The sequence below is a fragment of the Varanus komodoensis genome, unplaced genomic scaffold, assembly GCF_004798865.1.
Source record: "Varanus komodoensis strain SLA01 unplaced genomic scaffold, ASM479886v1 scaffold1, whole genome shotgun sequence".
NCBI classification, from domain to species: Eukaryota; Metazoa; Chordata; class Lepidosauria; order Squamata; family Varanidae; genus Varanus; species Varanus komodoensis.
This window is the reverse complement of record NW_025335268.1, coordinates 95,959,306-95,976,350: the sequence shown is the minus strand read 5'-3', so window position 1 is coordinate 95,976,350 and position 17,045 is coordinate 95,959,306. Positions and strand designations below refer to the sequence as shown.

Here is a 17,045-nt window from a genome sequence, read left to right as displayed (position 1 = left end):
CGGAAGTGTTCTGCGGTTGCCTTGGAAATGTGTCCAGCGGCGACATGGCCGCGAAGGACTGGCTGGAGCAGCTGCGTGCGGCGCGGAAGACCGCCCTGATCGCAGATGGTAAGCGGGGCCGGGCCGACTGTCGCCTTCGCCCAGCGTGGCCCTCCGAGGAGGAGGAAGGGAGCAAGACAGCGGGGAGGCGAGCCTGGTGGACTGGGGAGAATTCCAGGGCGGAGGAAGGGAGCGGACGGGCTCCGCGATGAAGCGAGAGTTGGCAGTCTCTTTCGGGCCATTCGAAATGCTCGAGGCCTAACAGAAGCCTTCTCCACCCGGGTGCCCGACAGATTCTCGGGCTACATCTCCCAGCAGCCCCAGTGCACAGGGATGGTGGGACTTGTCAGCCAAACCATCGGAAAGGCGACAAGCTGGGGTAGGCTGCTTAAAAGTTTGGTCATGGTACAAGGGTTACTGTACACTCAGCTCCCCCCTGCTTCAGCTCCCTGCAAGATTGAAGGTGTACTCCCATAATACGCACTTTCTCAGGGGTCCGCCCCATGGATTCCCCCCGTTACGAGCCCGTTATGGGACGGGCTATAAACCCCTGAAATATTTACAGAAACGAAGTCTGTTCGTCGAGCTAATTCTGAAATAGCACTGGACTGTGTCGGGCTATGCACTTGGGCAGTTTGGAATTAGCCTGATTGAAATCAGTGCTCACTTCCAGCAAAGCAGGCATAAGCATCTGACTGTATGATTTGGGATGGGTGTGGAGGGGTGGTTTGCAAAAGCAGCTTTGACTGTTGGGTGTTAGAGAAGTGTAATACATTAAATAAATTCATGCACTTACAGACACCATGGGCCATTCATTTGTTGTCTCCAGCCAAGCATGGGGAGACTAAAATGTGCCTAGCAAGGGTGTTAGGATGTCATGTTCAACATTAGAGGGAAACACCCTGGTACCCTCTAGTTGGTTTGGTGTGCATAAATCTTTATCATTGGATAACTGGAATTGCAGTTCAGGGCCTCTGCAGGACACCTGATTGCCTGCCCCTGATCAGCGTCCTTTCTGTGGACTTAAAGAACTTACCTGCTCTGTTTAGGCAAGCGAAAAATCCATTACCTGTTTGACAATGGGAAGGAGATGGCAGAGGACTATGACATGAAGACTAATTTGCTGCTTGGTAAGCCAGTCTCTTTTCTGTTTGGAGTATAATATTAGTGATGGGAAGTTGACTTGTTATTAATGGTACACTGTGCAGGCTGATCATAAGTAGCAGCTTTACCTTTGGTAATTGCTGCACATCGCGCTGGTCAGCAAAGTTTTTGTGTTGATCATAACAGAAGGATCTCAATCTCATAATTGCTCTAGGCCCTATTCACATAAAATTAAGCTATCAATGGCTACCAGATATTCTGGTTATATATATGTTCTGGTTATAAGGGGGCTACCCTTGAACACGGTCCGGATATTTCAGTTGGTTCAAAATAGAGCTGCCAGGCTGCTGACGGGGACTGGGCATTATGTTCACATGACTCCAGCCCTCTGTCAGCTGCACTGGCTTCCCATTGAAGCCTGGGCCCAATTCAAGGTGTTGGTGATGACCTATAAAGCCCTAAATGGCTTGGATCCTGGTTACCTGAAGGAGCACTTACGTTCATATATGCCTGCCTGCTCCTTGAGATCAGCGGGAGAGGCCCTTCTCCGGGAACCCTCCGTGAAGGAAATTAGGAGGATGAGTACTCAGAGGAGGGCTTTCTCTGCGGTGGCGCCCAATCTATGGAATGCACTCCCCAGAGAGGTCCGCCTGGTGCCGTCATTATTTGTTTTTTGGCACCAGGTGAAGACCTTTTTATTCAAATGTCATTTTAATTGTTAATAGTATTTATTCATTTTATTCTTTGGCCAGGGCGACTTAATTTATACTGTTAATTTATATTATTTTAAGGAAGTTTATTTATGTTTGTGAGCTGCCCCAAGGCTTCAGCGAATGGAGCGGCATAGAAGTTTCATTCATTCATTCATTCATTCATTCATAAATAAATAAATAAATAAATAAAGCATCACTATATGACCAGTTGCTGGGGAACAAGAGTAGGAGAGTGGTGGTGTACTCAGGTCTTGCTTGTGTGCTTTCTCCAGGTGGCTGGTTGATTACTGTGGAAACAATGCTGGATTGCATAGGCCTTTGTGGTCGTATTCACCATGCTATCTTTTATGTTCACATGCTTTTAGTTACAGTGTGTCTTCAGATGAGGGCAACCAATACTCAGGTTACCCACTCACCCAACGTGGTAATATTTCTAGTACAAGAGACAGAATACAATTCTCTCTTGATCTAGGAAGTAATATGGACTTAACAGCACAATGGAAAAGACAGCTTTTCTAAAATATATTTCTGTGTTCCAAGTTATTAGTGATGTGGCAGGAAAAAATCGTACTACATTTTTTTTTCTCCAAGGAAGTTTTTACCTTTCCAGAAAAGGTTTTTCATAAAAACTAAATATAAACAGGAAAGCTGTGTAATCAGTGATCTTGTACAGATCCTTTCAATGTTTATACCCTCTTTATGTGATTAATGCATGAAAAAGCCTTAGGTTTATCTTTTTCTCTGCAAATAGGTGAAGGGGCATAATTGGGGCAGGCAAGATAAAGGAAACCAAATTACATATCATCAAAACTTGCTGAATCAGATCCAGTTTGATTTGGGAATACCGGACATTTTTCTGCTTCAAATTTTTCAAGAAAATGGCCCACTAGAGCTCTTTTTAACAGAGTATCTCATCCATATGTTGAAATACTGAGCCACACATATCTGTTGTTACTCCTTGAGGTACTGAAATAATTATCTGCCTAAAAATTCAGCTTTGGCTGTGAAGTTATTGAGAATGCTTTCTTGAAAGTAGTTGTCAAGGTATTATTGATTTACAATATTTGTATTTATAATGTAGTGTATTTTAGACTATATGTTAATGGATGATTGTGAATCACCCATAGTGCTTTGGCTACCGGGTAGTATAAATGAATAAACAAATGAATGCTTTTCCACATTTGAACAGATTCTGCAGTGGTGAACAGTACAAATCAACACAAGTAGAATAAAAACATTACTGTAGTGCTTACTTTTCTCCCTTCCTTTTTCTGCAGTGAGGAAATGGAGAGAGAAGAATGCTCTGGGTGCTTGGGGCAGTTGGCAGGTTGAAGTGGGAGAACCAAACTTGCTTTTGCCAGGAACACTGGATCATGAGCTCATTAAGGAAAGCAGTACCAATGTAAGTTTCAAGTAGATCAGCCACATTTAAAGTTTGAATGAGATTCCTTTCTCTTAAGAATTTTGAGATTGCAATTTGACTTTTAAAGCAAGACAAGTTGAAACTTTTGGGATACAGGGTTTGGGATGTAATGGAGTTTGGGAACAGAAAGTGGGACAAAGGGGAACAAACAGGTTCTACTACTTTGAGGATGTTCCTGGCTGAAAAACTTCACCTATGGAGAATCTTTGCTATAGCTTGATTGTTGGTAGAAATATATGAAGGTGTACTATATCAGTCCATCTATTTCAATATTGTCTATTTATGTGTTTTAAATTTTACATCTTGTTCATATGCCCACCCTGTCTTCTTAAGAATCAGAACCACAATACAAGCTAGAAATACATTCAGTTAGAAATACAATAAAGAACAAGGCCAATAAGCTACAGAGGCAAGTTACAAGGCTAACAAGTTTCAGATCGTTTACAAACAATCAATCCTTTGTTTAAAGGATTGAACATCCTTTAAACAAATCCAAGGGGTCATCCCATATTTTTAGTATTATTATTATTATTAATAATAATACTATCTGGAACACACAGACAATAATAATAATATAATTTTATTGTTATATGATCCTATACCTGGATGGTTTACTTTACAGAACAAGTTATCCCACAGTATTAAACTTACAGCTGCCCACCAGATCTGTTCCCCATATTACCAGTTAAAAACATAACAACTGAATGAGCCAGGACTTGGCTCCTTCTCCATGCAAGACATGTGCTCTGCCAGCATTGGTAGATCTCTGGGTGATTTGCAATATACCTGCCACACTGTCTGATTCTCAACTGTTTAATAGTAGCAGTAATGAAATGACCTCTGCCCCAATCCTTAAACTACAGAAGTGAAGAAAACTTGGATTAAGAAAGAGTTGAATTTTATGTGGCCTGAATGCATTGCTATTTTTTATCTCCATTATTTTACATTTGTGTCTCAGATAGGTCTCTAGAATTCTTGAAATTAAATAAATAAAAAAGCAAAGACTTGGAACATTCCCACATATATAATTCATGATAAATATGAAGAAATATTAGCACATGAGAAAGAGCTCAACCTAGAGAGATTCCAGCTTGTGTGACTTGAATCAAACACCTGAATGTTCAAAGCCAGGAATCCTGACTTGTGCCTCTGCAAAAAAAAAAGTTAAATATAATTGCTATCTTTTCACCAGGCTTATTGACATGCTTCCTTTCTCTAGCCTATCTTTACGCGAAAAGACACCAAAAGAAGTTTCCAGTGGCGGATCCGGAACCTACCATATCCGAAGAATGTTTATAGTGTTTCAGTGGAGAAGGATCAGCGCTGCTGTGTGGTGCGCACGACAAATAAGAAGTCAGTAAACCTAACATATACATTATATATTGGTTTGTGAATTTTTATGCAATGATGCTGTATTCTGCTGTGCCATATGAAATAATAATAGTCAAGTAAACATAAAGTTCAGTTATGGTTCAGTGAAGTTAGTGCAGTTTGCAAACTCAGATCTAAGTCCTAGATTCAGGAGGTAATTGTGTACACATCTTATTGCAAAATTCTAACAATTCTCTCCTTTCTGGTTGAGAGTATCAAGTTACAAACTGAAGCAAATCCATTCCCAACTCCCAGTTTTTGATGGACAAGAAATTGAGAGAAATACACTGCTGTGGAACAAGTAGCATTTAATTTTTATTTGTGGCTCCAAATCTGAATCTATTTTTTCGCAATCCTTGATCATTATCTATAGGTGGTGCTGTTGGCAAACAGCTGCTCTTTTTTAGGCTGGGGGGGATTTAGGTTAAGGCAAGCTAAAGTTCTTCTGAGGGCAGAGAGTCCTATTAATCAGTGACAGTAAAGGACTCAGGATATGGTCAGGACTTGTCAAGTGCTTCACAATGAAAGCCAGACTACATTAACCCTGTGGATCCTTCCACTTAGTATTCTTGCTATCTGAATGTAATTGGCAAGTACAGAATCTGGTCCTGCTACACAGCGTTCTCTTCTTGATAGGTAGAGAGATGCTCAAACATATGTTGGTTTGAACATCTCTTGAATCCCTTCTGCTTTCTGCAAAAGCTCATAGTTGGTCCCACAACACTGCAGTTCATGGTCACCCAATAAAATTGATGGACAATAGATTTCAGGATTACTTCTTCACATAACACATGAATAATTTGTGGAATCTGTTGCCACAAATGGGTTGGCGGTCATTGGATTAGTTTCAAAGAATATTACAGAAATTTATGGAGGATAGGTCTAACAGCAGCTATTGGATATGATATCTAAACAGAACCTCTGTATTCAAAAGCACATACCAGGAATGTTATTAAAGTAATGAGGAGCTTCCAGTAAGCTAAGAACAAAGGGAGGACTGTTTCTTTCACACCAGTGCCGGTAACAGGACACTGGTCTAGCTTTGGGTGGATTTATTTCTTATGACACAAGCAAACATGTGAAGGCCTTGGAAAAGCAAGAAAAATGTGGTTGTGAGGAACAGGACACCAAAATATGTATTTTAAATCCCTTTTCCCCAGAACTTCAAGTGAGGGGAATGGGGCAGATATTATTTTTCTCCCCCCTACACACACTTATTTGTTTTTTCCATGCTTTCATGTCTGTGCATGGAATCTGCCTGCAAAGAATCAGATCTACTTTGTCATGCATCTGGAAGGGAGCACTGACAATCTCAACTATAATGTGGTAGAACTGTGTATTGGTAACGCTATCCTTCAAAAACATAATGCAGTAGGATAGTTTTGTGAGTCAGTAACTTCTCCAGAGACTGTGGGCAAGCTTTGTAAAGAGAGTATTGTATAGTTTCAACAGAAATGTAGGAAAGCTTGAAGCTTGCAGAAGATGACAGGACATATGTTTGCCTTGCTTTGTCCTTTCCTTGCTGATAACTATTCCAATTGTTTATTTTAATCTTGCAGGTATATCTGTGCTGCACTTTGTACCCTTGACATGTACAGTGCACACTACAAGTTTTCACGTGCATAGGCTTCTTTTGAAAATTTCATTGCAGCCTTATCAAGAACAGGTTTCTTCATGTACCTGAGGAAGAATAGATCTGACATTGCTTTGCATTGTGCTCTCAAAATCCAAAATGTGGCTGAACACTTCTATACTAGATCTCATTCACTTAAAAACAGTATTCTCTTTTACCAAAACAAACAAGCCTCCCATATGCATATGTTCTGGTCAGCCACTTTTGGAACTGATCTTTTGGCTGTGCTGGACTGATCATTCTTTCTGATTCTGGAAGGGTATTCTAATGTTCTTATATTAGGAAATGAAATCTGGACCTTAGAAACAATGCTGAGCCTTAGAAACAACAATAGTTGACACAAAAACACATAACCAGTAACAGAAAAGTGAGGTAAAGACACACATTAGAAGTATCTTAAAATGACTGAATGTCCCCCAAGTCATCAAGGCAGGGTGGGAGAGATAAGGAAGACTTGATTCAACACCTGTGCCTTGAACTTAAAAGTTATCACTTTTAAGGAGCATCTCCTTGCCTCTGTAGTTTGAGATCTTCAGGAAAGGGCCCACTCCAAATAATGCAACCTTCAGATGAAAATTGCCTCACTTCTGTAGTACCCCCTTCACTTCTGATACTGCCCTTGTTAAGAATTTCCTCTCCAGCAATGCCTGCCAGCTTGCAAACTTGTTCCCTTCATATAAGGTAATTTTTGGAATACAGGTGAAGGCCTTTCTTTTTCAAAAGCTTCCAAAGTTACAAATGACCAGAGTTTCCTTTATTTAAAAGTCAAATATTTCTATTTTTACTGGATACCTTGACTTTGTTGTTTATTGGTGCTACTGCGACAGTCCCTGAAAAGCAATTGGATGGGAGAGGGAAGTATCACTTGAGTTCAGATTATGGCATAGTGCTGCAAGTGTGTGCATGTGTTCCATAAAATTATTCTACTGGAAGTATTTTTATTGATACATGGAATTTGTTTAGGCTAGATATCAGGTCTCCATGCCAGTTCTTTTAGCCTTGGTTAATAATGGTTTCTTGCCTGCACTTTGGTGGAGTTTTAAGGGAGGTGATGCCATAATCCCTTTAATGACAGCAAAAATTCATCAGATGAAACTTTTCCTGGTATGGGAATGCAACAAGGGAGAAAGCTGAATGAACTGAATGGCTGCTACACAGCTGTTAAAGGCAAGGGAGCCCTACCAGAACACAGAGCTATCCCATGGGACCTTAAAAATATTGCCACCCGCTCCCGCTCATTCATTGTTATCCCCTCCAGCCACAGCAAAAGGCTGCTCAAGTGGGATTTGCGCCAACCCTCTTGCTGTAAAACAAATCCATTAAAGCAAACTTTCCAAACAAACAGGCAAAGCCTCCTTGGCCACAGCAGATTCAATTATGGCAGGGCAAGGTAGCAGTTGTTACACTGGAAAGAAGGCAAAGCAGCAGATCTGTTTTCCTTTGATCTTTCAGAGATTTCAATTGGAGACCAGACTCCAGGTATTTTTCCCACTGTCTCAGCCTTGGGGAAGGGTGGGGTGGGGGACAAAGTTGGTGTTCCTTGTGAGGGATCCCTAGGCTCTTTGAAACACTGGGCTTCTTTTGGAGCCCGCTTTTTTATTGTCTCAATCAGTAAGAAGTTAACACTTCCTTAACATGTCTTTGTGTTCATCTAATCTTTGCTGTTTAACCTTTGACACCCCCATTATTATCCATGTCTGCCACCTTTCCCAAATACAGGCAGAAGGCTCTGAGCCCTGGGGTAACATTCCTCTTGAGCAAGCAAAGCAGCCAGGCCTGGTTAGCCTTTGTGTATGTTTTTCCGTGAAGGCTTGCAGAATAAAGGGTTCATGTTTTGTGAAGCAGCAATTCCAAGCAGTCAACCTCCAAGCAAAGCTAGCTTAATGGAGGAGGACTGCTCATTGGTCTGACATCAGGAAATAAATTCTCCTGTTGCATTTGGAGTATTCGAAACACAGATGGGGAGCATTTCACAAGGGAAGAGTTCTGCGTTACAAAGGTGCTAAATGGCAGCAATGCTAGCAGTGGTGGAGGAATAAGACTAATGTTCTTCTAACTTGGTTAAGTTGTGGCTGGCAGAAAATGGACCATTCAGTGAAGTGTCTGATCAATATAATGGAAGATGTATGAAACAATACAATGTGGTCAAGCTGACAGTTCATGGTGATCAACACTAAGCTTGCATTCAAACTGTTTAGGTTCTGTTTTTCCCCCTTCCAAGCCAAAAGATGCACCCTGCATTCTTGGTTATTAAGTACAGTAATCATCCAATTAAGAAATGTAATGTCAATTGGTAGCATGGCTCTTAGTTGATTTATGAGTATAAAGTAAGTGTGTGTGTTAGAAATACTGAAGAAAAAAACCCTGCTTCATTTTTAGATGATGGACACTGTTACAGCAGGCTTCATCTTGAGGGGATGAAAAATAAAAAGTTTACCATCTGCTACCCAGTTAAACAGGGCCATTCCTTAATTCTATTAGAGGGTGTGTGTATTTAATCAATGAAATCTTGCTACCCTTTGGGAAAGCTTTCAGCATCTAAGCCTTGAAACCACTGTTGACTGTTATCTCAGAATATATAGACACAACACTGTATATTTAATTTAAAGGTGTATACATGGGGAGATTCTCAAGATTTAATTTTTTATGAATGAGCACTCTTATTAATAAAGGAAATTACTGGAAAAATGGTCTTCACACCTTCTCTCATGCTTGCCTTCAGATATTATAAGAAGTTCTCCATTCCTGACCTTGACAGATTCCAGTTGTCCATGGAGAGCACTTCTCTGAGCTTCACTCATGCAAACAACACATTGATCATCACGGTAGGTACTCATAAGACTGACTGATCAGCATTGATTCATTATTTTTCCCAGCTGCCTTTTGGCATTACTGATTTTGTAAAAACAGGAAAAATACACAAACAACAAAGCAGTTCCATGCCTAACACTAAAAGTTATTAATTAACTTAATTAATAAGGATCTTGGGGCCTAGCAGAAAAAAATAGTTATTTCTGCTTCAGAATTTTAGTGATAGAACTCTATAGATTGCATACATTTCACTTTGTCAACAGAATCCACCTCTTTAATTTCAAGTCTTTTCTCAAGCTGTGGCTCAGTATAGAAATTCAGACTATTAGACTACATGAGGGAGGAATACAATGAATCTTACAACTGTTATTGTAACAGTTAAGTGCATTGTTTGCCATGGAATACAGTAAAGCCCAGCAGGTCTAACTGGGGTTAAAACTTGAGAAAAAATCCAAAACTAGCAGATAGAAATGTTTTGATACACAATCATGTGCTTCATTAAATCTTAGGCAGCTCAAAAGACAATGTGAGAATATCAGGGCAGTCCAGTGGGTTTGTCTATGCTTTTTATTTTGCTTAGTGGCCTCTTGAAAGTTATGTATTATAGCAGCTCTGTTTTTGTGGGAGTGTGTTTAGATAATTTTCTTCTCTATAGTATCTGAAGCCCATTGAGATTTTGACTGCAGAGGAAGAGCTGCAGAAGGAGCTAAAGAAGATCACGGCAGCAAATAATGGAGATGGAGAGTGTAAGACACAATAGCCAGCAATTGTAGACTAAAATCTTGTTTGTACATATTTTGTTACTTTAACAAATAAATCCAGTGAATTTATTGTTAATTTGTGTGAGAAAGAAATATATATATCCAGGCAGGAGTACTTTCACATTCACCCCAAGTGCAAAGCACCAGCCTCGTATGAGTTGAGGCCTTTGTAAATATGACTTATATACTTCTCCATAAGCAAAAGCACCTTTAACATACTCAAACACCACTATATCTGAATTACTTTCAAGTGTCTGAAAAGGGTCTTGAGACTTGCTTGAGGTTTCTTATCTTGAAAAATCTGAGGGAAAGAGGTAACTCACAGAAAGATGATGAACCACAATTACATCCTTCTGAACACCAGAGTATTTTGAATTGGTGACAAGGCAAACACACAAGCCAAATAAAAACCTGATTCAGCATCTTAAAATCTCCGGAATTATCTTTGAATTTCCTAAGTTGACTTAAATGTGGTGGCTGTGTCCACACTATGTGAGATCCCATGCTCAAGGCTGAGCATAGACTGAATGTGAACTGTAGATTGTGTTCTGTGAATTCACCCATGCTGATAAAGAATTATTTAACTATGAATGGGGCATAGTTCACAACCCAACAACAAACTGTCTGTTTTTCCATTTTTTGTGGTTCACCAATCACTGGTTGTTAGTGATACAGCAACCCATAGCCCAACAGCAATCCACATTCTATCATGGATATGGATTGCCATCTTTCATGAACCCAGCTTCTATCACCTGCTCATAATTTTTTTCTTGGTTTTCCCCAAAACTGCAAACCCACCCTCCTGTTTCAAACAAAGCATGAAGGATTTTAAAAAATATACATTGAGGCCTTTCTTTTACCATCATTTGCACCACAATTTTAGTGTTGCCTTAGGTTATAAAACATATTTTCTTTATTACTTTTTTTCAATCCCACAGACATCAAAGAATATCCAGTCCTTCTAACTATGTACCTGTTCTATCATTTGACTAAAAACATGATCCCCCCATTTCAACTACACCACTTCATATGCATGTAGCAGCTAGGAGTATTGAAGAAATATGGACATACCCAAAACACAGGCTAGATGTGAACAAGAAAAACTTGCATGCCTGCCTTTAAACCGCTGGACACTACAGTGTCCAAAAATCAAGTTTTATATATCTTGGTGCTTTCCAGTTAGCATAGCTTTTTCTTACTTTGCATGCAACTCACTGCTATACATAATTTCAAATGGAATAATCCAGATAATTTTACAATTTAGAATGCTGCTTTTCTGGGTGTCAGTGAGCCACACTGTCTTCTAAGATCCTATTGTCTATTCCATTCCTCAACCCCAACATTTTTAGCACTTTCTTCCCCAGAAAGATCCAATGTTCTGCAGCTATTAAGTTTCTGGGAAGTTTTTGCCCTATAGTTTTTGCCCTAATATTTTCTTTGTAGTTCTGCAAACTTTGGGATCTCCTGAGTATGGTGATACCTCCCCCTGCCAAGTTTTGCTATAATGCTGTTAATACTCACCAGTTGTGTTTGCTATTAGAGTGAGTAATGACTTAAAAATAACTATGTTTATGAAAGGCAAGAGCTGGTTAGTAGAATGCTTTGGGAATCCATCACAAATACAAGTGCTTGGTGGTAATGGCTAACATGTTAAGATACTTAGCCAGTGCCCTGTGCTGTCACACCTTTCCTTAGAAATATCTGGGAATGGATGTTACAGAGAATATTAGGAAGAGAAATCATCAATTAGTTACTTTAAGGCTACTTTTAGGTAGTGAATACCATGCTCAGCTTGTACTGTATGTCATAAGTATATTTTTCCAGCTCATATAAACCATATATCTCAATGGTTGCTAGAATGTCACATTTGTAGATGGAATAGCTGATTTATTGGCAAGTACATCATGGTATTTGTTCATAGGCATCTATTCAGATATACTGCCAATAGTCAGTAATTGCATTTCAAATCAAAGAAACCCCTTATCACAGATTTCTTGCATTCCACTTTGACAATTTATTCAGCACATTGACCTGAGAGCACTACTCTAATAAATCACTCTTTGTATGCTGCTGGATGGCAGTAGTAGATTTGGTACAATTTACATAAAGCCAGCTAAAGCCCGTAAAGCCCAGTGCTATAAGAGGCAGTGATTCATTAAATAGGCAGTGATGAGTGTCAGTAAAGCAGGAGTAAAAAGCTATTTCTCCACTTCACCGCTTAGAGTACAGTCACTTCTGCCTAAACTAATTTCAACTCATGTAAGTACAGTTGGACCTGCAACTTGTAGAGGTCAAAACGAGATCTATGCTGATGCCCTCCCACACCCACCCAAATGCACACAGACTCAGGATTACTGAAGAATGCCTTCACAGAAATAGAAAAGGCAACATCAAGCCCCAAAATGTGCAAGATAAAAGAGTTTGAAGGACATATTTCCTTCTATTAATATCAGAAGGCAGGTGAACTCTTCTGCATGAGGTCCTCCTTAGTCCTTAGAGTGACTTCCAGACTTGTTGCCTCAAGGACACGATTTCTTCTTGGTTCTCCCTGAGCTGGGTATTTTGCTTGAAGTTCAATCTGTCAGGAGGTGGTGAAATCAAGGGCATACAGTGCAGATGCTAGGGTGGCATAAAGATGGGTGGTACTAAAACGCAGGCAATACACAGGGCTGCTGATGGGTGAGGACAGGAAGAAGCTCTGCAAAGGTAATAAGAAAAATTCTTCTAGATAAGAGATTTACAGCCTTGAACAGTAAGAGCCAGGGAGTAAATCATAGTCATACAGCATCTACAGGATTCCACTCAGCTTTGTAAACCTGCATCAACCATCATAACAAAAGGATAAGAAAACTGACAGAAGGCACTGAACAAGATAGCTTGAGAAATTGCTACTGCACAAATATAGCTGTGATGTCTTAGAACTGAACTGAACCTAAAGCTTTCATAGCAAATCCATATAGACAAGTATTTGATATAACTATCTGTTTGATCTCAGGAAAGCAGAGGGAGAATTCCCTATTCTAGAACTGATAGTAAGTAGCAACCTTCTCAGGTTGGTTAATCAGCTAGAACTTGCCCAATACTAAGCTTCATGAGTAAAAGTAGGTATTTAAGCTTGCATCTCTCCTGTCCAAGCCCAACAGTCTTAACTGTCACTCTTTAAATGACATAATCAAGAATGAACAGAAACAACACACATCCCCACACCCATTATTCCCTGTGGGGCAACTCAGTATAGTTCACTTCCAGCCAGCTTCTGAGAAAACAGTGATGGTCTCACCTGCAAGCATCTAGTTTGCCGTTTATCCCAAAGACGGACCACACCATAGTAAGAAGAGCCACTAGCAATCATGTGATTTCCATTGCTTCGAATGCAGTACAGGGCACTGTCATGTGGTTCTTCCCATTTCTTCACACATTCCCTAGTGGGTGGTAGGGGATAATATAAGTAAGAAATTTAGAGTATTCTTCGCTAGATCCTGGTTCACCAGTCCTTATTTCATGATTGACAAACCAAGTCACTAACCTTGTGCTTGTCCTTAAGTCCCAGTAGCGGATGTAAGTATCATACCCACAAGACAGCAAAGTGGAAGGTGTTTCATAGAAAACATCCAAAACTCCAGCTCCTCGGTGGAAGTCTGTTCCAAGGCAGGTGACCAGCTGTCCACTGAAAATGGGACCCAACAAGGTACTAAATGATGGTACTGAATATCTATACACCACATAGTATCACATTAGAGTTTTGTTTCCATAAAGCTTGTCTGTAAGTGTAAGTGAAATAAAAATGCTAAAGACCAACCATGTGCATATTAATTGTGTCCAATTTTTAAAAAATCACACTTGCCTCAAAGCATATTAGGGCTAATAAGTAACAGTTGCTTTCCCTTTTAAAGTATACAAGCCAGTACTCAGTTCTGCCTTGAGCACTAATCTGAGCTAATGTATCCTCTGTAAAGCAGAGAGCAGAGGTAAGTAGCAAACCTAGAAATTAATGTAAATAACACACTAGGTATTTTTGCCATCTTGCATAAGAACTTGTAGATACCACATTGGGTATCATTATGTAGCAGTTCTTGCCATAATTTCTCAACAGCAAGAGTACAACTCCCTCTCTGGGGTACTTAAAGAGTTTTTTCTGAGCATTCTGTTGCTATGTAAACCATATAACCCCTGCCAGAGAGTGAAAATAATATTTGTAAAAGAATGTAGCTCTCAAAAACAAGGATCATGTGAAAGATTTTCCTGGTAAATTGAAGAAACATGTACTTGATACAGTGAAAAAACTGCACGCTCTAACAACGACTGAGCTTCTTCTGGAACAGTATATGTTGTGACCTTGTGCTTACTGTCCTAAGCAATTCTTGTCTTGCCTTCAGATACCACCAGAGCAAGGAAAGAACCATTCAGTTACTGCAATCCTGCCTCATAGCTGGAAAGTCACTGATGAATTATAAATGCAAGAGTTCAAAATCAAAAAGCAACTTCCTCAGGAAGTCTACAAGCCACAACCGTGAGGTACATTCTACAGCTTAATCCCTAGAACAGTTTCTCCCATTACATTATTTCTGCATATGAATAAAAATTTCACCTGTATAACTGAAAGCATTAAGTATGAACATAGATAGTATTTAGAAACAACTGCATCTCCACAGCACACATTCCAGTGAACCAGGATTCACCAAGTCTCCACCTCATGGCAAAAATGAGTGTGATCCTATGTAAACTGTGTAAGATATTCCTTGGTTTCTGATTCTGCCCCAGTGTGAATGATTCAAGATGCAATGCTTTTCCTGGGAAAAAATCCACAGCTCACTGTATTTTAAGGAATGTTCCCTGCAATACTGCAAAGCAACTCTAGAAGCACTCCATTTCTCCAAGGCACTCCCCACTTCTATTGTTTTCACACTTCTCAGAGGTATATAGGTTGTACAGCCTCTACACTCCACATACGCTTCATGTTCAAGATGTCCCATTGGCCCGCACAGATTGACCATATTTTTTTAGTTTACTTATTGCTTGTAATGATAGTGCTAAAGACAGTAGTATCCAAATACAATTTCACTGCTATCACAACTGCTTTATCAGTTATTAACTCTCTGAATTACAAGACAATCATGCCCAAAGAAAACTACCCAAATCTTTCTAGTGCTCAAATTATAAGGGATTCAAGAAGTCCTCTATCTTTCATGTCAGCTTCCTTAGCTATTGTTTTACGGCTTGCAGTAATTTAGGGCTTGCTTTTTTAAATATAATTTCAATCTGGATTTTTTTCTAATGTAAATCAGGTGAATTTACATAGGAAAACTTAATCAAAAAATTATCATGTGCTAAAGCAAGGGCAAGCAACTGGCAGTCTTCTAGTAATATTGGTCTACAATAACTATTGTCCCTCATCATTAGCTACACTTGCCAATGTTAACGGAACCTATATGTCAAAATAAATGGAGGGTCACAAGTTGCTTGCCCCTACCCTATAGAGACCTATTTTTGCATGTCTATTTTATTTACAGTAATGCTAAGATAAAGTACCCCATTTTCCCCCAATATACCACAAGTACAGTGGTACCTCAACTCATGAACTTAATCTGTTCCACTATTCTGGTCGCGAGCTGAACTGGTTGTGAACCAAGTCAAATTTCCTCATGAGGTTCAATGTAAATAAGGTTAATCCATTCTTTACCATAACTTTATGTTATACATAAAGGATGGCATATAAAAGTTTTAAATAAATAAATATGTATTTTTAAAAAAAAACCCACAAAAACACAGTATGAGCCACGTCCCGCGGCTGCAGGCCAAGCCGCGGCCGCCTCGCTGTGCCCAGGGGACGGATGCGATGAGGAGGGGTGGGAGGTGCCCCGCTCGGCTGGCCGCAGCCCCGTCCCTCACCTCCCCTTGCCTCGGCCTGCGGAAAGCAGTCCTTACTCCCTCCTCGCGGCCCTCTCCTAGCTGGGGTAGCCATCCTGCACCCGCCTCTCCGGCCTCCCGCTCCTGCTCCCCCTCCCGGAGCCAGGCAAGCTCCTGGGAGGGGACCTTCCTCTGGCTCAGAAGCGGGGTGGCGGCAAGGAGCCAGAAAGGCCTTGACGGAGGTGAGCGTGCCCTCATGGCTCCCCTTGTGGTGGGTGGGGAGAAGTTTATTGTTTGGAGTGTTCGTGCAGGGAAGGTGGCTGCGATCGCAACTGTCACCCTATGCGGAGTTCACGACCTGAGGCAATTTTTTTCTGCAATTTCTGTTCGTGACCCAATTTGGTCATGAACTGAGGCATTTGTGATCTGAGGTACCACTGTAGTTGGCCTGAAATATTTGAGAGGGAAAATTAAAGCATATACTGTGATTTAAATGTTGTATTAGACTTTTTATTGGAATACCTGTACACATTTGAAGACAATAGCATGTACTTCACTCTCATATTGTTCAAATTTAAGGGGAAAGATTCAAGGTACTGAAAAGTGTTGGCAACCTAATTAAGTTCGGCAACCAAAGAAACATACATGACACGATGACAACCATTCTGCTATTTCAAAACTCTCTTCTGCTTAAGTTATTTGGCATCTTTAGGTTCACTGTCATTAAATGCTAAAATCCATCACACACCAAGACATATATGCACTTCAATAACGTATGTATTCTATCACATACTTGCCATAGATAATCACCTGAAAAACATTAATTATAATTCTGAAACAGACAAGCTTGCCTCATATTGTATTTACAACTGGCACACATTTATCTATACTAGTGAAGTTATAAAATAAAATTTGCCCACAAAAAAATAAAGCTCTGAAAAAAAAATGCGTGGAGAGCAGGAGCAGGAGGCAGGGAGGAATGATTTGGCTAGCACTTGGGAAAGTCAGGGACTGAACCTTATAGATTTCATTAAGGGCTCCCACCTTCTTCCTACCCTATATCACCACAACTGAAAGGCAGGCTGAGTTCATTTGGATCATGTAAACAGAACATCCAGCAGTTCACTCTAGAGCAGGGGTCTCAAAATCGTGGCCCGCGGGCCAATTGCCAGGGGAGGGGCGCTGTGGCCTTCAAAGTGCCGGTGGCGCCCGGGCCGGCCGTGGGATGAGCGGCCCACCACCACCGCAGTGATGGAATACTTGATGCGGCCCAGCCTCACCCAGACTACTTCCAGCAGCTCCAGGTAAGTTGAGTTTGAGACCCCTGCTCTAGAAGAACCATC

The 17,045-nt window shown here is 40.5% G+C and overlaps 2 protein-coding genes across 3 annotated transcripts in view; one reads left to right on the top strand and one right to left on the bottom strand.

The window, feature by feature from the left end:
* DPCD (deleted in primary ciliary dyskinesia homolog (mouse)) lies at positions 1-9,931 on the top strand. The gene is made up of 6 exons (XM_044437128.1): positions 1-108; positions 1,089-1,169; positions 3,134-3,258; positions 4,499-4,632; positions 9,006-9,108; positions 9,750-9,931. Exons 1-6 carry the CDS (start codon positions 45-47, stop codon positions 9,852-9,854), a joined length of 612 nt encoding a protein of 203 aa, XP_044293063.1. The 5' UTR covers positions 1-44; the 3' UTR covers positions 9,855-9,931.
* An 809-nt stretch (positions 9,932-10,740) lies between these two features.
* The window catches only part of FBXW4 (F-box and WD repeat domain containing 4), a 92,875-nt gene continuing 86,570 nt past the window's right edge, over positions 10,741-17,045 (bottom strand). For both annotated transcript variants that reach the window (XM_044437105.1, XM_044437115.1), the window contains 3 exons: positions 13,382-13,522; positions 13,136-13,277; positions 10,741-12,553 (listed from right to left, as the gene is read on the bottom strand). In XM_044437105.1, the coding sequence (XP_044293040.1) occupies positions 12,437-12,553; positions 13,136-13,277; positions 13,382-13,522 (400 nt within the window). In that variant the 3' untranslated portion in view covers positions 10,741-12,436. The remainder of the gene's footprint in view (positions 12,554-13,135; positions 13,278-13,381; positions 13,523-17,045) is intronic.